This window comes from Trichosurus vulpecula, chromosome 4 (genome assembly GCF_011100635.1).
Source record: "Trichosurus vulpecula isolate mTriVul1 chromosome 4, mTriVul1.pri, whole genome shotgun sequence".
NCBI lineage: Eukaryota > Metazoa > Chordata > Mammalia > Diprotodontia > Phalangeridae > Trichosurus > Trichosurus vulpecula.
In genome coordinates this window covers 172309894-172329644 of record NC_050576.1, presented here as the reverse complement: position 1 = coordinate 172329644, position 19751 = coordinate 172309894, and the positions used below count along the sequence as shown (strand labels likewise).

Sequence of the window (19751 nt, the reverse complement as noted above, 5' to 3'; positions counted from 1 at the left end):
TAAGGATGGACCTTAAAGCCTGCTACTTTGGAAAACTGAAGGGTCTGACTGGAGAACAGGGATAGATAACAACTGTTTTTTCCAGGACTCAGGGGTGGATCAGGTTCCCCATTCCTGTTAGGTTGTCTAGATTCAAAGAATATTGTAGAGAGGAGAAAAATATTAAGTAGAGTCCTGAGCAATCCTAGAACCACTTGGATGTTAGTGAGAATGATGCTTCTGTAAATAACCCTAAACCCTAATAAGACTGAGTTATTTAAAAACCTCTTCCTTTAACCCCTCGCAGGGCAACTTATCTCCCCATGGTCTCTTCTCATTTAGGGGACCCAATCTGTTTGAGGTTGGGAGTACAGTGGTCAAACTTAGAAAAATTGTCCCTAAGCTACATTGCTATCAAAAAAGATAGCTGGAGGAAAGTAGAGAAAGGTCTATGAATTGGCTCTTGGACTAGAAGGATCCACATTTTAGTGTGGCATTTTAATGAAATATCACTACCAGAGTTCTTTGACTCAAAGAAATTTGGCTTCCCAGAATTCCCACAGTGCATGGCTGTATCTTATACACCTAGTAGGCACTCACCCAATTGAATGCATGCATATATATTGGCACCAAAAGATGTGTGTCCCAATCTTAATCTCCCATAAGTGTATTTTCTCCCTTAGTCTGAGTCTCCTGTTCAGACTTCTCTCTCAGAGGACTATCCTCTCAACACATGGGCAAAATATGAGGACACTTTTAGGAGAAAGGGGGATGTTTGGTGTGGGGACCAAAATCGTGGTTTTAAGTCATTCTCTTTCAGTAATGATTGGGGTTTGGCTTCTTCAGAGTTTGTTTTGTATTCCTAACTTCAGTGCCCAGATTTGCAAACAAAGACAAATGTGTTGAAGGCTCCAGGCTGCTTGGAATTGATGATGGTAGCCTGAGGATATTAGACAACCAGTTCTTGGATTTTTATTTTCCTTTTGAGCTCTCTCTTTCTGCTAATTAGGAGAAACAAATGGCCATAGTAATTTAACTTGGAAGGGTAGGTGTATGATCACTGCTTAGTTGGAATGGATGATAGTAACTTGTGATTCCTTTTGTTTTCCTTCTCTCATAACTGAGAATAAATGGGGGGTGGAGGTGGAGAGAGGGAATGGTTCTCTGGAGTTTTTTTTCCCCCTTAATATCTCTTCACTCTTTAAACACTTGTCCTTTTCCCTATCTGAAACTACCTGCCTGGACTGCTGTATGTGGCATAAAATAAAATACAGGCCTTTACTTTGTCTAAAACAATGGTATATACATGTTTTGATATGGAATTAGCTTACCATGTAAATGTCTTCTGTCCTTTCTTGAAGCACTTGGTTGGCCGGCTAATTGGCAAGCAGGGACGATATGTGAGTTTCCTGAAACAAACGTCTGGTGCCAAGATCTATATTTCAACACTACCTTACACTCAGAACTTCCAGATCTGCCATATAGAAGGTCAGTGGGATGCTTTTGCTCTATGTCGTGGTTTCTCTTTCAAAATGCAACCAAGGCTTTGCATGCACCCTGAGTGTGATTTTGTGGTTTGTCTTAGTGCTTGTAAATCAGCTCATCAGATCCTCAAGATTTGAACCTTATAAGGTAGATAGGTAGTCAAGGCAGGTGGTATTCCTGGAGGAATAAAGTTATTCTCCCCATCCCCACTTCCCCTTCAGTCATTCTTTCTCATCCATTCTTGTCAGGAAAAAGGGACTTAGACATTGAGTCTAAGGTGACACTTCTGATAAGTAATAGATCTGGGATTATTTTGCCAAGCTGCCTATGAACTTTCTTAGAACCCAAATCTTTGAATAAATTTGTTTGGTTTTCAAAAAAAAAAAAAGGAAGGGGAGATTCAGAGGTATTTTCCCTTCTAGCTTAATGTTTATAATGCTTTTTTTTTTTTTTAACCAGAATCTTCCTTTCATGGATATTTCTATTTAATCCTCACCTCTCTGGTATATGAAATTCCATTGGATTTCTGAAGTGTGCATCCGGCTATCTCCTGAGGAGTTCAAACCACTACTAATGTTGTTGGCTAATATTTGAAAGGCTATTTGGTTCTGAGAAGAAAAGGTCTTTGGAATAGTTTTACCCTTAATAATAATGCCTTTGGAATGTTTCTTGAGACCTCTTCTTTAAAGGCTTCTTGATTCTCTATTTCATTGAAGACATTATCCTTGATCTTCAAAAGAATTGCAAACTGTAAACCATGTGAAAACAGTTTTCCTCCACATCACTAAATAAGAGATGAAAATTAAAATAACCCAGAGGTTTCATATCATACCTATCACGTCAGCAGAGGTGACCAAAAAATGGAACACTTAGTTTTGGAGGAGCTGTGGGAAGAATAGGCACAGTAAATACATTGTAGGCTGAGCTGCGCAATGGTTCAGCTGTCCTGGGTAACAATTTGGAATTATGCAAGAAAGTGACCAAGCTATTCCATACTCTTTTGAATCAGCCATTCTACTACTCCAAGGTAGTCAGAACTCCAATTTATAGTAAGCTATTCATAGCCACACTTTTTGAGATAGCAAAGAAAGAAAAACCACGCAGATGCCCATTGATTTGGGAAACAGTTGAACATCTATGGTACAAAAATGTCATGGAATATTATTGTGATGTAAGAAGTGACAAATACGAGAAATTCGGAGAAACATGAAAAGATTTCTATGAACTGATGTAGAGAGAAGTGAGTAGAATTAGAAAAACCATAGATACAATGACTATAACAGCTGGAAACTAAACTGAACTCTGAGTGATTAAAAAACAAAACCAACAATGAAGGGCCCGGGAAAATGTTGTCAATATCATGTGGTCATTGTGTCATTTTTACTTTAATTGTTTTTCACTGAAAGGGTGGGTTTGATTATGAAGGGTGATATTTTCAGAAATGACTGATATAAAACCAAAAGGCATTAGTAAAATATTACTCTTATCTTTTTAAAAAGAGAATACTGGATGGGTGGTAAGAGCTTTTCCTTTGTTTCTTAATGGATGTCCCTTCCATTCTTCTTCCCCTTCCCCCTCCATTCAGGGTCTCAGCATCATGTAGACAAAGCACTTAGTTTAATTGGTAAGAAGTTCAAGGAGTTGAACCTGACCAATATTTATGCTCCTCCGCTTCCTTCGCTGACTCTGCCTTCTCTTCCAATGACCTCCTGGGTAAGTTTCTTTGACAGATAAGGGGGGAAGCTAGGGGCTTATTTTTTTCTCTTTCCTCTTATCTATCTTCCCCCAAGCTGTGTGCTGCCAGTTCCAAGACAAGATCTGAACTCATGTGCCATTTTGGAATGTTTCTGCAATAAGGAAATGGTAGGAGGTGGGTATGTGGGTATGGTAGCTAAGCCACTCACATCTTTATTGGAGGGGTTGGAAAATAGTGTGGGGACAGAAGCCCAGAATAGATGCAATGATGGGATATAGTAGTTTAAAATAATGAACACTTGAACTTCTTTGTGTTTGTGTGTGACTCAAAGAGGGTCCCTGTTTTTGTTTGTGCAAACGTATTTATGAAGCAAAACAGAATTGTATTAGCTCAGTGCAGCATCTTTTAAAACCGTACTGTCAAGCCTAACCTTGTACAGAGTTGGGGGTACTCACTACCTGATGGTGTCTGTATTCTGAGAATGAATGGGACCTTGCTTAGCTTTGTTCCAAGGGAGAGTTCGATGCCTAGGGAGCGAGGGTTAGGGAAGCATCCAGAAATGACTGCAGTGTAAAAGCAAATATAAAACATTTCAAAAAATGGGACATCTCTATGGGCCATGATACATTTTTCTTAGGTTACTTTCTCTTGTACTTAACTTTATAAGCTCTTTGTAAACCTTTTAAAAACAAAAGGAAACAAACCCAAAAAACCCCTAAGTGTGAAATGCTGCTAGACCATAAGCCACCCTTATAAATAACACATTTTCTCTGGTTATCATTTTACTTTCTTTGACCAGTCTTTTCAGCAAAGTATACAGGCAATAAAATAATATGTTGCTTTTCTTTTCCTTTTTTTTTTTTAAACTTGCCCATGGGTAATAAGAATGTGGAAGAGGTATCCATCTTTATTTCCTAACGCATAGGAGAAGTAGATATTCTTTTCTCAATTTCTCTTCCCCGAGTAGCCAGTGTAAGATTCCTGTCTGACACATGTTATAATGAGTGCCCAGTCTGTACCTCTTGGGACTACTCAGTATTATCTGTTGGCACACTAGAATTGAATTCCCAGAATGTACTTCAGATATGCTTCTATATACCCCCCAGCTATGCCTAATCTCAGTGTTAAGAGGCTTTCAGGGCTTTGTGGGTATGAGATTTAGTTGGCTTTGGCCCACTGATGAGACTCGCTGCTCAACGAAAACTGTCTTCATGGGTTTTAGTTTAGGTGAGGAGATATTTCAGCTAATGGTCGTTCCACAGATCCCCTCTCCCAGCTACTGAGTGCCAGGTGTATAGCCAGACTGGCTATTTGCTTGCCTTGAGCACCCTAAACTCCCTCCCTCTCTCCCAATTGTGGTATATTTTGCATGCATTTTGAAACATTACAAGTGAAGGAGAATATTTCATAAATCTAAATAGAAATACATTTTTATAGAGCTCAATCAAGTTCATTGTTAATGGGGCAATGGAGGGGAAATTTAGTTATTCATTAAATAACTTGAAAAACTACCATTTGCAAGAAAATATGATAGGTATTATGGAGGATGCTTTGATGTATAAATCTATTCAGTGTAACCTCTATAAATCCTCTGATGTATAGAACACTGTTAGGACATGGGAAGGTACAGAATCTCAGATAAGACCTGGATCCTTCTTTCTTTTTGGAACAGTATCTTGTTTATTTTAATGGGAACCTTGGCTTGGTGCTGCTCCTGCTTTTAATGAAATGGACTTCCCTGTTCTCGTCTGTTGGTACTTGGGGGCATTTTTCCAGAGCCTAGATAATTGTGATTGGAGGGTATCCCTGAAAAGTCATCCTCCCCGAGGATGTCCTTGTCCTATGATTGCTTGCATGGGGAGCTAGTTGTTTAGTATTCTTGCTAGCAGTCCTAGGGAAAAGGTAGAGTTAGAAATAGCCAGCCAGGTCCTAGTCCCTTACCATCTTCTCTTTGAGAGATAGGGAGAGGGAGAGGGAGGGAGAGAGAGAGAGAGAGAGAGGGAGGACATTGATGGGAGGAAGGGGTAGCACAAGACTCATAGAAGGTACCATTTCTACTTGGTGCCCTGTACTATTTTATAACTAGGCATGGAAGAGAATAATTATGGCCTCAGTGGTTGGAAAGGACCTCAGTAGACTGGGAATGTGCAGCAGGTAGGGGTAAAACCTTTAGAACTCTCTTGGCTAGATAGGGAGGTGGTCTGGCTATCAGTGTTGGTCAAATTCCAAAGCAACATTCCTTTACCTACTGTTGATAGCTGTCTATAAGGAAGTATTAGCCCAACCTCCTAGTTTCTCCTCCTCTTCCCCTAGATTTCAGTAGGGATAAGAAGGAGAGGGACAAAAGACAATTAAAGAAAAGTGAAGAGGTTGGGGATGAGAGGGAAGGCCCCAGGGAACAGAAGAGAATTTAAAGAAGAATAGAGAGTAGGTATCCTAGACCTGGTATATGGGATGCCCCCAAACTAAAGACTTAGAGCTTAAAACTGCACTAAGACTTCTGAGACATTCTGTAAAGGGCTGATTCTTGTTCCACCCTAATTCCTTCTGGACTTTTGGTGCCATGCTCCTGTCAGTAAAAGCACTGCCCAATGCCACCACAGAACCTTTATACCTTAAACTTCTTAAGAGGGTCTTGAACTGCTTAGTGATTTATCCAAAGGAAAGTCCACATGTTCTCTGAGGGCCCAGCCAGGTCCTAGTCCCTTGCCATCTTCTCCAAGGCCAGATGGGAGATCTTCAAATGGAACTCTCTTCCCATCTTGGGGAAAGGTGGCAATAAACTCTTTTGTGCAGCAGTGAGGATGCCAGGGAAGGAAAGAGCATCCTGGGTCATCAGCAAGCCTACTATGAGAGGTCTTGCTATTGTGGCTAAGTTGGAGCCTTTGGCTCTTCTTTCTTGATGAGAATTTAATGAAAATATTATCTCTAAGGGGATAAGGCATTAAATGTGTTTTGGGAGGAGTGGACACTTTGCAAGAGAAATTGGATCCATTTCCCTTGTGCTTATGGTGCCCAATCCATTGGAAGGCTTATAAAAACTTAGACTTGGGACAAATGGATTGAAAACTTGATGTCTGAAAAAGTGAGATGCTGACTCTTCAGTCTAACTATACGTTTATAGGGCTGCTGCCTCCCAAGTCCTAAATGCCTGCAGGTCTGGAACACCTGCATTCTTCAATCCATTCTTGTTTTTCTCCTTATCTTGGCAGCTCATGCTCCCTGATGGTGTCACAGTGGAAGTGATTGTGGTCAACCAGGTGAATGCTGGGCACATGTTTGTGCAGCAGCATACACACCCCACTTTCCATGCGCTCCGTAGTTTGGACCAGCAGATGTACCTCTGTTACTCTCAGCCAGGGATTCCAACCTTACCTACACCAGTAGAAGGCAAGTACTTGCCAAGGATGTTCTAAGATGATGAGGAATTGTGTGGTCCTGAGACCTAGCAAAGGAAGAGAATGAGAAGCAACATCTCAAACCTCTCTTAAAAATTAGAACTTTCTCCAATTGATAAATGGTTAAGGGATATGAACAAGCATTTCTCAGATGAAGAAATCAGAGCTGTCTATAGTCATATAAAAAAATGCTCTATCTACATCACTATTGATTAGAGAAATGCAAATTAAAACAACTTTGTACTACCTTATACCTATTAGATTTACTATTTTACTTTTCTGTCATATTAGCCAATGTTGGAGGGGATGTGGGAAAATTGTGACACTAATGCACTATTGGTGGAGTTGTGAACGGATCCAATTTGGAGCTATGCCCTAAGGACTATAAAACTGTGCATATACCCTTTGACCCAGCAATACCACTCATTACTAGGTCTGTATCCCAAAGAAATTTAAAATAAAAGGGGTTGGGAGGAGGACCTATTTGTACAAAAATATTTATAGCAGCTCTTTTTATATGATGGCAAAGAATTGGAAATTGTGGGGATGTTCGTTCATTGGGGAATGGTTAAAAAAGTCATGGTATATGATTATAATAGAATACTATTGTGCTATAAGAAATATCAGCAGAATGCTTTCCTAAAAGCTTTAGAAAGACTTATATGAACTGATGCAAATTGAAGTGAACAGAACCAGGAAAACATTATACACAGTGATGGTAATACTCGGATATTCTCAGCAATATAGTGATCCAAAACAATTCCAAAGAACTCACGATGAAAAATGCCATTCACCTCCAGAGAAAGAACTGATGGAGTCTGAATGCAGATCGAAGCAGATTATTTTTCACTTCAGTTTTTTCATGGTTTTTTTTTGGTCTGTGTTTTCTTTCATAACATGACTAATACGAAAATATGTTTTGCATGATTGCACATGTGTATAATCTGTATCAAGTTACTTACCTTCTCAGGGATAGGGGAGGAGAGAGAGGGAATTTGAAACTCAGAATTTTAAAACATGAATGTTAAAAATTGTTTTTACATGTAATTGAGAAAAATTAAAATACTATTTTGAAAATAGGGCCTTCTGACAAGGTGTGGAGAGAATGTCTGACTAAAGCTCCATTACAGATAAAACATCACTGTCAGGAAGGAATGCTTATTGGTGATAGAATTGATGACTGAGCTATTCTTGCTTTCACTATAGAGACAGCCAGGCCTAGTGGATAGAACTGAGTCCACTCTGGGGAAGTCACTCCCTGTGTGCCTCAGGCCATTCCCTGAATCTTATCTCCTAAGTTACAGAAGGTTAGTAGTTTGTATCAGTGGAGGGAAATCCTGCAATGGGAGTCCCTGTACTGGGGATCAATTTGAAGGTCATTCACAAAGTCTGCCCTCAATACCTGTAATATGAGAAGATTTCTAGGTAGAATTATGACCATTTCAGCCCAGCTTTGGGATGAGATGAGGCCAGGTCAGTGAAGCCTTCTCCAAACTGTATGGTATAGGCTTAGGGGGCAGCAGGCTGTGGTAACTAAAGGCTTGGTAAGTGGCCACGTTTTCCCTTGGGGAGGAGGGTCCCTTTGCCTTGTGAGTAATAGGTTCACCTGAGATGGGTGGGCAGTCCAGGATATGTTGGGAGGTACCATGATCTAGCAGAGTGTCAGGTTTGCAGTTCCAGTTAGGACTGCTAGGTTAGATGCTCACCTCTGACATTTCTAGTTTTCCATTTCTTGAGATACAAAATGGGTTGCAGAGAATCCTTGTATTAGCCCCCTCCCAGGATGGTTACAAGGGTCAAATGAAGCAAAAAAAATATGTAGCCTTTGTGAGCCTTGAAACAGTGTTATGTAAATATCCACATTTGATAATAAATAAGATTGACCTGTCACACAATGGAACATATGAGGTTCAGGAAACCCACTTTCTAGTGTAGGTATTTCATTTGGAATGCCATCTGAGACCCTTCGGTGAGACACATAGCCCGTAGTGTTGCCCTTTCCTTGGTCTGGGCAAGTATTTGAAGAAGAGAAAAACTATTTTTGGGTGGGACTCATTTAATAGAAGAGTGTGAACAAAAGATGCTGTATTAGTCTTCCAGTGCCCTGTCCTAAGCAGCCGTATCAGCTTGACTTTTTTTCTTAGCAATATTTGACTTTTTTTGTTGGATAGCCCAGAGGAGAAAGACTAGACTAGCTGTCACCCAGTATAGAATGCCTGACAAGTAAGATTAAAGGGGATATTGGTGATATTGGTACCTATTTATACCCACCCCTGGGTAGAAGGGGGAGGGTGTATAGCAGGAGGTGAATATCAGCCCACTTTAAGCTGTTTCACATGATGAAACAACCACCTTTTTGTTTCACTAGTGAAGCTAATTAGGTGAAGACAGACTGTTTAGTGATGTCCCCTTAGTTCAGTCCCCTCCCAGTGAGTTCACCAGTGTGTCTCTGCATTCATTCTTTTTGTTTTTTTAACATAACATCTTGTTTTTCCAGTTAACAAGTATATATTTTCTCTTACTCCTACTCCCTCCCTCTACATTGAACAATTAAGAGAAAATACTCATGACAAATGCACAGTCAGAAAAACATATTTCCATTTGGCCAAGTCCTAAAATGTGTGTCTTATTTCTGCATCTGTTGTCCATCACCTCTCTGGCAGGAGAAGGGGGCAGTGGCAAGTTTATGTTTGATCCTGGGCATTGTGATTTCATTAATCAATATAAAGTCTTTCAAAGTGGTTTTAATGTTACTGCTGTTATATAATCATTCTCACTTTTTGTCTTTTTATAGAGTTTCCCAGTTTCCTCTGAAAACATCTTTCATCATTACTTCTGTGGTACTTCTGCGATAATGATACTGTTACATTCACATACCATAATTTATCCATAATAGGTGACTTCCCTCTTAGTTTACAGGTTTTGATACAAAGAAGAGAATTGCTATAAATGTTTTTGTACATATGGGTCCTTTTCCTCTTTTTTTGATCTCTTTAGGACATGACCCTAATGGTGGTGTAACTGGGTCAAAGGGTATGCACAGTTTGGTAACATTCTGGGCACAGTCCCAAATTGCTTTCCAGAATGACTGGACCAATTCACATCTCCACCAGCAGTGCATCAGTGTGCATATTCTCCTGTTGTCTCTGCCAATTTGATGAGTGTGAGGTAGACCTTCATTTGTTTTAATCTGCGCTTAAGGTTGTTGGTATCTTGGATTCGTCCCTTTGAAAACTGTCCTGTCCCTGTCCTTTGACCTAGTGACGTCTTTCCCCTAACTCCCTCCGCTTCTTGCTCTACAGTAGCCGTAATCTGTGCTGCCCCTGGGGTGGATGGGGCCTGGTGGCGTGCCCAAGTTGTTGCTTACTACAAGGAGAGTGATGAAGTTGAGATTCGTTACGTGGACTATGGTGGATACAAAAGAGTGAAAACTGAAATTCTTCGACAAATCAGGTCAGGTTACATCAGGTTACATTGCCTTGAGCTGCTTCTGACTGGGATCTGAGCCAAGGTCTGTTTTTCGGCAGAGCCAGAAGTTTTGCTGAATTGTAAACTTTGAATCCCAGGCTAGTAATCTCCCCTAGCATCCCTTGCCTAGCTTATTCTAAATAACTTTAAAAAGATCATGAATGTTCAGTTTGATTAGTGTTGTAGTACTAATTTGATTAACACAGATTAAAGATTAACACAGTCCAAGAGGAGTTGTGATTTTAAGTACAGATTCATTCATTTAACTGCTTTAAACTTCAGCGCTTTATAAAGTTTTTCAGTTAATCCTTGTCTTGAAGTTTATCTCTTTTGCCTTAAGATATAATTTTTGCCAGGGGCAGCTAGGTGGCACCATGGATAAGAGTGCTGGCCTTGGAGTCAGGAAGACCTGAGTTCAAATCTGGCCTAAGCCGCTTAAGTCACTTAACCTCGATTGCCTCAAAAAAAAAAAAAGAAAAAAAAAAGGATATGTTTCTGCCATATTCCCTGTTTTCTTTTTCTTCCTTCTTATAAGAGATCTTATACTTTTAAGATTTTGTGTATGTATGTGTATACATAAGTGTGTATATGGGTGCGTCTGTGTGTGTATGTATGTATGTATATACCTATATATGCCTATGTATACCTATCCACACACTATTTGGGGAAGCTAGGTGGTGCAGTGGATAGAGCACCAGTCCTGGAGTCAGGAAAAATCCAGCCTCAGACACTGTATGACTCTGGGCAAGTCACTTAACCCTGTTTACTTCAATTTCTTTATCTGTAAAATCAGCTGGAGAAGGAAAAGGCAAACCATTCCAATATCATTACCAAGAAAACTCAAGAAATGGGAGTCACAAAGAGTCAGACTGAAAAATGACTGAATTAAACACATATTTATATGCATATATTTATACGCATTGGTATGTGTGCCTCTGTGTGTGTGTATATATATATATATGTATATGTATCTTTGTGTATGTATATGTATCTATGTGTGTATACACACATACACATGCGCACAGTAAAAGCACAAGCTATGCCTAAGTAAGAGAACTTTACTGTGGTGCTAATTTTGCTTAGCATGGGCTATATGCTAAAGTAATAACCCCTGTTCTTATTCTGTCCTCCCTCTTGATTATAAACATTGTGAATACAGCCAGGTCCTAATCAGTGGCAAAATGAATCCCCCTGAAATAGTTATGTGTATGGGAATTTTTACTATTTAAAATTAGAATTATGTAAAATATGGTCATTGGTTTTATCCCAATGGAAATATGCAGTCTAAATTCAAGTAAAGTGACCACTTCAGGAGATTCATTATTCTCACTAATTGGGACCTAGATATGAAGTCAAACACACTATTTTGAATTCTTGGATACTTTGCTCTTCAGAACCATCTCCTATCCATTATCATTAGTGTATTAGTTGGAGGGGTTTGGGGAGGGAGAATCTAGATCTGTCATTTTATTAGTCTAGGGAATCTTTGATGCAGGAACTCCTTCTACAGATACAGATCAGCAACTGGTCTGTAACTTGTAGTCTTGTTGTGGCTTGGGGCACGTAGAGGTGAGGTGCTACCTGCATGGTCTCACACAGTGTGTCTCAGAGGCGAGACTGGAACCAGGTCTTCTGACGAAAGGCAGCCATGCTGCCTTTCGTGGATAATCTGTAGTTGACTTAAAAAAAAATTTGAGAAGTCACTTGGATGATATTTAAGTGCTTTCTCCCTCCTCAGATTATTATCTTGGATTAATCTATCTGTTTACATCATCTGTTTTTCCCTTCCAATAAAAAGGAAGCTCTATGAAAGGAAGACATATTTTATTTTTTATCTTTGTCTTTTCATGCCTAACATCTAACATATTACGATACCTTTACATTTCATAGATACTTAATAAATGCCTATTCATTTGAAGTAATTCCCATCTTAAGGGAATGCTGTCTGCTGGATTTCTTCTTGCAGAAAGAATTCTGTAGCAGACATCCTGTGGAGGGAAAAAGGTAATGATAGGAAGGAAGTGAATGGGATTTTCCCATTTTAGTCACTCTCACAAGCCCTGGTTTGTCAGACTGTGGATTTATTGCCATAGATCTTGCTCCCCTAAGTCAGGGATGGGGAATTAGCTCAGGCAAGTACTCTGTTTACTTGCTGAGAGCTGGGTCGGTCCACCTTGCCAGGACCCAGTGGTAGGAAAATCTAATCATACAGCAGAAGGTGCAGAGCAGCATGTTTTAAAAGCCAAGCCTTTCAGTTTCTCACAACAGGTTTCTGTGTCCTTTCTACAGATCTGATTTTGTCACACTGCCATTCCAAGGAGCAGAAGTCTTACTGGATAATGTGGCACCTCTGTCAGGTAATAGATTGGTGGCTGTCTTTTTTTTTTTTCCCTTTATTTTTTTCTTCCAAGTCTTAGATAGAAAAGAATTTCTCTCTAGGAAGAGTTGAAAACAGCTTCATTCGTTCTCCCCTTCGTTCTTGCCACGTTTCTGACTTTAGAATCCCCCCAACTTGAGATGCATCAGCCTCCTCCTATAGTCCAGATTCTCCCACCTTTGCTAGTCTTTAGACTGACCACCTCTGAGCATTTCTGTTGGTATTCATCTGTATCAGAGAGGCAGAGAGGGCTACTGGACTTGAAGTCAGGAAGACCTGGGTTCAGATCCCACCTGTTGATACTTGATGAATGACCCTGGGCAAGTCACAGTCTCTCTGATACTTCATTTTCCCATCTATACAGTGTGAATTACCGTGAATTATTGGACCTAGTGTAAAGGCCACACCCAGGGACTTGGAAGGTCATGTGTGGACCAGAGGCCACAGGTTCCCCACCCCTGAAAGTAATTTGCCCAGGGTTATGCAGCTTACAGTTGTCTGAGGCCACATTTGAACTTGGATCCTCCGGGCCCAATGCTTTATCCCCGAACCATCTAGTTACTTTTATCATTTCCAAGTGCCCAGATTTACCAATTTGATCTACCCTTCTTTGTAGGTCTCCTTTGGGGAGTTTCCCTTTTTGTACGAGGAAAGGAAGACACAAACAAGTATAGCATAGAATAAATTAGTGAGTTCTAAGAATTCATAGCAGGGAGAGACCACTTCCAGCTAAGGAGTTCAGGGAAGGCCAAAGGGGCAGATCCTTACCAGGGAAGTGTCTTGAAAGATAAGATTTCAGTGAGGAGGTGGAGGCAGGGCAGGGGGGTAGAGTCTAATCTTAGAATAGTTTGAGCATGGAATTAGGAAAGGTAAGACTTGTTCTGGGTATATTTTAATTTTAGCCGAACAGAAAATAGGAAAGAGAAAAAGAAGGTCGGAAAGGTACTTCAGAAAAGTGAAAAAAGATTAAGAGAATGGTATTGGATTTGATGTATAGTCATTGATGGCTTTCAGTTGGGCAGCTAGGTGGCGCAGTGGATAGAATGCCAGGCCTGGAGTCAGGAAGATCCAAGTTCAAATTTGGCCTCAGATGCTTAGGAGTTGTGTGATCCTGGGCAAGTCACTTAACCATGTTAGCCTCAGTTTCTTCATCTATGAAATGGGAGTTGGACAAGAAGAAACAGTTGAGAATAGATGCTGTAGGGACTGTGATGGAGGGTCAAAAAGGATTGATTTTGTGTTGCTTTTCATAAAGAATCAAATCCTCCCTAAGGATCTATAGCATTTTCCTTGACATGACACAAGGCTTCTCTGGTTGAGCGCCTAGCACTGGGAACAGAACATCAGCATCATTGTTTTCTCCAAGTGAGATTTTAATCTGGGATTCTCTTTCTCTTCCCCCCCCCCGCCCCCCCCCCCCCCCGGCCCCTTTATTCTTTCTAAAGATGAGGATCATTTTTCACCAGAAGCTGATGCTGCTGTAAATGAAATGACCAGAGGTACACCATTACTTGCTCAGGTATGAATAATAGATTCTTAGTTGGAAGGGAACTTGGTAGCCCTCTAGTCCCATGCATATACGAATGAGATTCCCCTCTATAACATTATTATTAAATTACTATTAAATGGTTATGCACCTTGACTTGGAGATTTCCTGTAAGGAGGAACTTGCTACCTCCAGAGGTTTCCCATTTCATTTTGAGATTTCTCTAATTGTTAGAAAGTTTCTCTTTAGATGAGTGAGGTCTGCCACTTTAACTGCCACCCACTATTTCTTGGTTGCCCCTCTGCGGCCAAGCAGAGCACTCTAAGCTCTCTGTGTGTCAACCCTTCAAATGTTTTGAAGACAGCTGTTCTTTTTCTTTCCTTCCATTTCCCTTCTCCCCCTCCACATCTTTTATTTAGGTGAATTCTGCGCCCCCCCGCCAGTTCTTCCAAATGATTCTCCTATGGCATGATTGTGAGACTCCTCACCGTCTTGGCCACTGTCTGTTCAGATGTTCTCAAGATTGTCAGTTTCTTCCTAAAATGTGCTGTCCAAAATTAGACAATATTATTACCGATGTCTATCTAGGGCAGAGTTTAAGGGAATTATCACTTCCCTAGTCCTGAATATTATGTGTCAGTGTAGCCTATTAAGCAGCAAATAATGTGGCAAAATTAGCTTTTTGCCTGCCTTATACTGTTGATTTCTGAATGAGCTCGTTATCCATCACGTACCCCAGACTTAAATGGTATCTAACAAGCCTCCCCCATCTTGTACCAGTATGATTTTTCTTTTAAACCTAAGTGGGGGAGGAAGATTCTTTTATTTCAGTCTGTTTATCTTCCCAATTTTGTGTCTGTATGCAGATTTGATGAGCGCATCAGTGTCTTTGTCCAACTCATTGATATGTTAAACTGCACAGGGCAAGCAGAGATCCCCTGGGCATCCCACTAGAGAGGAACCTACTGATTAATGTCCCTGTTTGGGGTCTTCTGGAGATTTGCCCTTACTCGGTCATTGCACTAGGTTGGACTGGCAGTCTCTAAAGATTACAGTGAGTGGCTGTCTTAATCCTATTATGTTTCTCTGTCTCCAGGTTACCAATTACAATTCCACAGGCCTGCCTCTCGTACAGCTATGGAGTATGATTGGGGATGAGGTAATAGCTTCTGAATTTTTCTAACTGAAGTGCCTCACTACTAGTAATAGCACCGGAGCTGTTGGGTTCTTTTAGGAAAATGCTTCAATTCTCGGCCTAGACTTGGCTGGTCCTTGCTTTCTACCCTTTTGCTTTCATGAGTTAAATTTTAGTGTGACTTTAACTTTTTTCTTTCTGGAAAAGCTTGTTTGGATTAAAGAAAATTTTTTAAAATTAAAACAATCTTATTCTTCTCTTCCCTTACCAAATTGGGGAAAAAAAATAATAAAAAAATTAAAGCAAAATGCTTGTAACAAATATGCGTAGTGGAGCAAAACAAATCTTTGAATTGGCTGCGCCCAAAAATATATATATAGTTCAATCTGCACCCCGAGGCTACTACCTCACTTTCTTTTTGGGCTGTTTTTCAGTTATTGCTTTAAATTTTAAGAGTGAGAGATTATTTTGGATAATATCTATATATGTATGTATATAATGTATGTATGTATATAATATAGTGAGAATGGCTTCATTCAAAATCTATTCCATACATCAGTTCCTTAAGTCACAGGTGTGACTTCAGAACAACATCAGTATCTTGTTGTCTGAAGTTTATTGTGGCTGTTGCCTTTAATGATCTTTCTCTTTTCCAGGCGGTGTCCATAAACCGAACGCTGGTGGAAAGAGGACTTGCTCAATGGATAGACAGCTACTACAGCAGCCTTTGATACCTCCCCCGGCAACCACCTCCCAGATCCCTTTTTGCACTGTATTAGAATTGGACTTGGCACTCATGGGAAAGACTTGTTTCACATCAGAATACAAAATGTTGTCCTACCCCAGTAATAGTCATTTTTTTGGTCCATATTGTGGTCACTTTAAGGAAACATAATCTCATCTTGATGGAAAGCAGGGATATTTTTTTAAAGCCATGATGCAATAGCTTTTACAACTCCCTAATGTGGTTTCAAACTTAAAAAAAAAATTAAAAACATCCCACAAACTAGGGAAGGGTCTTAAAATCAAAATACTTTCTTTTCCCCTTCCTTCCCTCCCCACCCCCCCCAAATTGTGGCTATTCCTGTTTCATGGGTGCAATAGCATTTTAAGCAGATCTATGTTGCCTGCTCAAGAAAGAGTTTGTTTTACTTTTAAAATCTGTTGTTCCTTAAACTCCCCAAATCCGTGTGTCTAGTGTTAATGTGTACAGCCTGCTTCTTTAAAAAGTAGACCTATTGTACACACCCGCCTCAAGGACTTCATCTGCTGATCAATAGGAAACCAAACTTTGAGGAAGTTAGGTATGGGACAACAGCCACAATTTTGGTCTCTGGAGATTCGGGTCCCCCCTCCCCCCAGTGGGACTAGAAAAGTGGGCAAAGGAGAGCACCGGTCAGACTGCCAAGCTTAATTGTAATTTGTAACCATTTTCTATTTGTGCAAAGTTTGTAAATATATAAAGAAAAAAATCACTGTAATATTTTGTACAAGAAACACTGGAGAAGAAAGGGAACTAGGTTTTTTTTCCATCCCCCAATATCTTTGCTTAAGTAGACACAGTTCACTGTGCATAGTCCTGCTAGCTGTCATTCCCAAAGCCTCTCGGCAAGATGCTTTCTGCCCTACTATGCACAGGATGGCATAATCAGGATTGCTGTATGGTCTGGATTGAGGAATTCTTTACTATTCTGCTGTACAGATCTGTAAAAAGTAACCAAATGGAATTAATATTGCAGTGGTGTGTCTTTTTGATTAATTCTTTGCTCTTTTTAGACTGGCAAAAGAATTGTGCAATTTAAAATTAAGTAATTTAAGCTAACTTAAAACTTATATAAAAAAACACGAATTGTATCAACTTGAGCCTCTTTTCTTGAGTGAGTGTAATTGCTGGAGGAGAGGGTGATAACCCCGCCAGTCCTTGGTTCCAGTGTGGTAGCAGCTTATCTGCCCAAATTTGTCCTTGGAAATTGGGTAAATTGGGTAAAGTCCCATTTGTCCTAGGCTTGCTTGTGTGCAAGCTAATGATGGTGAGTGATGGTTCTGTTTGCTGAGGAGAACAGGTAAAACAGGAGACCCAAAGGCCCAGGGAGGGCTAAGCTTGGACACTATTTTTTTTTCTAATAGATATACTTTAAAACTCTCCCATGACAATGGGTATGTCTACTTTAGCTTATGTGGTATAGCTCCAAATAACCACTCCTACAGAGATTCCATGGAATGTCTGAGACTGGCATAATCAGAGAAAGCACGGTCCTATACTAAAGGAAGGTTAAGGTGCTTTAAAAAAATGGTTGACACAAAATCCTTCCCATTACTCATTAGAGAAGAAAGGGAACCTCAGTCTTCTCTAATGAGCAATAGGAGATCTGTGATCATTTGTTAGTGATTTGTTGATATGACAGTTTTGACTTAGCCTAAATGTCTCTTCCTTTTCTCCTGTATGTCCTCCATTATCTTTGTCTCTTCTACCTGAAGGTAACAGAAGTTCAGTTTCATTTACATTCCTCTTCATTCTTGTTTATATTGAAATATTTGTTTATAATTTTAACAAGGCACCGATAACAACCAGTATGGTTTCCTATATGTAAGGCACCCCTGGTGGTAGACCCCTGTGCTCAGCTTATCAAAACAAAAGCCAAAGTAGTGGGTGAGGGCTAATCAGATAGGAAGAAACCTGATGAATGAGGACCCTGATAGAGAGCTAAAATGTTATGGTTCTTATTCTTTTTATTTTAAACCAAGTCTTTTGGAAATAGGGTTTCAGGAGCAAAACTTAATCTAAGGGTGACCCTGAGTCCTTCACTGAGTCTTAGGTGAATAACTCTGGGCAGTCATGATCTATAGTTCCTTTTATTTATTGGAAGTCCTGCTGGACTCTCTTAAATGAATAGCGACAGCCTTGATGTGGTGAGCTTGGGTCACTCTACCTTAAACTTGGGCTGGGGGGGCCAGGGTCTATGTAGAAAGGGCAGTAAATGGTCAGCCTCTGAAAGGATCATCTCTCATTTCCAACATGAGAGTTCAGAGTGGTGAGAGACCTATAGGAATTCCTGCCTCCTGCTACCACAGGGAACTTCCTGAACCAAGACTGGTCGTTCATAGCCAACCATTCCTTTTTGTGATTGTCCAAGTTCTTGTCTCTTCATTGTACCAACCTCCAGCATCCCAGGGAGGAAGCAGATCAATGTTCAGCCTTGACTGCCCTCCTGAAGCAAAAAGATGTTGGACAGAAAATAAGTTCCCACCCAGAATGAGGTTGATCTCTCTTCTGTCTCACAGCTGAGCTATTGCCCAGGTTCCCTGTAGTTGCAGGAGGTATGCCTGGAGCACCAGGTCTCTGCCTTGCTGGACATCACCCGGGAGGCTGGTCTCAGTACAATGTGTCCCAAAAGTCTGAGTGTAGTTTAAAGCTTGACTTTCAAGATGCTGTATTTGTAGCTGGCTTCCGTTTTGATAGACCAAGTGATAAGGGTCTAGCTATGAAGCTAACTATGTACAGCAAACTGAATGGGTTGTTGACGGGTTCTTATTTAAATTTTTTTTCTTGCACACTTAGACATCAACAGACATGACCATTTCAACATACAAAGAACAGAAGAATGTATATGAAATAGTGAGCTTCTGTTAGTGTTATTTTTTAGTATAAATTAAATGTAACCCAGTAGTAACAAAATTACCCTGTTTGTGTCCCCATATGAACTTTACTGCTCTCTCCTGTATATTTTTAAAAATAATTCATTGACTATCTTTTTTCTTCCTCATCCCTCCTTCTTCCCCCCTTGAAAACTCTTAATAATGAAACAAAACTTGTTGAAATAAGAAGTCTGTTTTTTAGAAAATCAATCTCTTCATGGTGTCTGTGTTTGGCAATGAATCATGGAACACTACAGTCTCTGAAGATAGGTTGGCCAGGTGGCATGAGTGAGGAACAACCAAATCCAGCCTGTGCCTGCCCTACAATGGCAGGAGAAATCACGGAAGGCCCTCATCATATTGGTTGGACCCTTTAGTGCTAAACTGATGGGAGGAATCAGCTAGCTGTCCTGGATACATTGTCATATTTTTCCTCAGCAGGGACAACCCACATTTGGTCACAGGATCTGTGTGTGTGTGTGTCTGTGTCTCCTCTATCTGTATACACACAGACACACACGTGTACAGATATACATGTGTGTGTATAAAAATTGTTCAGTTGTGTCCAGCTCTTTGTGTCCCTGTTTGGAGTTTTCTTGGCAAAAAATACTGGAGTAGTTTTGCCATTTTCTTCTCTGGCTCATTTTACAGGTGAGGAAACTGAGGCAAACAGGGTTAGGGGATTTGACTAGGGTCACACAACTAGGAATTTGCATTTAGCTCTTTCTGACTTCAGACCTGGCACTCTACTCACTGTGCCACCCAGCTGCTGTGTATGTGTGTGTATATATGTATATGTACACATGTGTACAAGTATGCTATATATACTATGCACGTGTGTATATATTCATGTGTATGCATATACACATAAAAATTGGACTGAGTATCTGGGATATGTTGTAAAATAGCCATTTTAAACTAATTCTAGAAAACAAGCATTAAGGTCGATATTGAGCAATAATGTGTTTGGTTTAGCTCGTTTGTGACTTCTCTCTCTCCTCTGTCTCTTACTACATTAGCACATTAATAATCCTGAGAGTGGTTTGGTATTGGCAGTTATTGGACTGTGGCAGAACTGGATTCTTTTCACT

At 40.2% G+C, this 19751-nt stretch overlaps 1 protein-coding gene across 1 annotated transcript in view; it reads left to right on the top strand.

Moving 5' to 3' along the window:
• Positions 1–16882, top strand: part of AKAP1 (A-kinase anchoring protein 1) — a 43987-nt gene extending 27105 nt beyond the window's left edge. Inside the window, exons 4-11 of the mRNA XM_036754209.1 lie at positions 1341–1467; positions 3050–3177; positions 6373–6550; positions 9861–10011; positions 12316–12383; positions 13849–13922; positions 14986–15048; positions 15681–16882. Of these exons, the coding sequence (XP_036610104.1) occupies positions 1341–1467; positions 3050–3177; positions 6373–6550; positions 9861–10011; positions 12316–12383; positions 13849–13922; positions 14986–15048; positions 15681–15755 (864 nt within the window). The 3' untranslated portion in view covers positions 15756–16882. The remainder of the gene's footprint in view (positions 1–1340; positions 1468–3049; positions 3178–6372; positions 6551–9860; positions 10012–12315; positions 12384–13848; positions 13923–14985; positions 15049–15680) is intronic.
• Positions 16883–19751: the final 2869 nt, after the last annotated feature.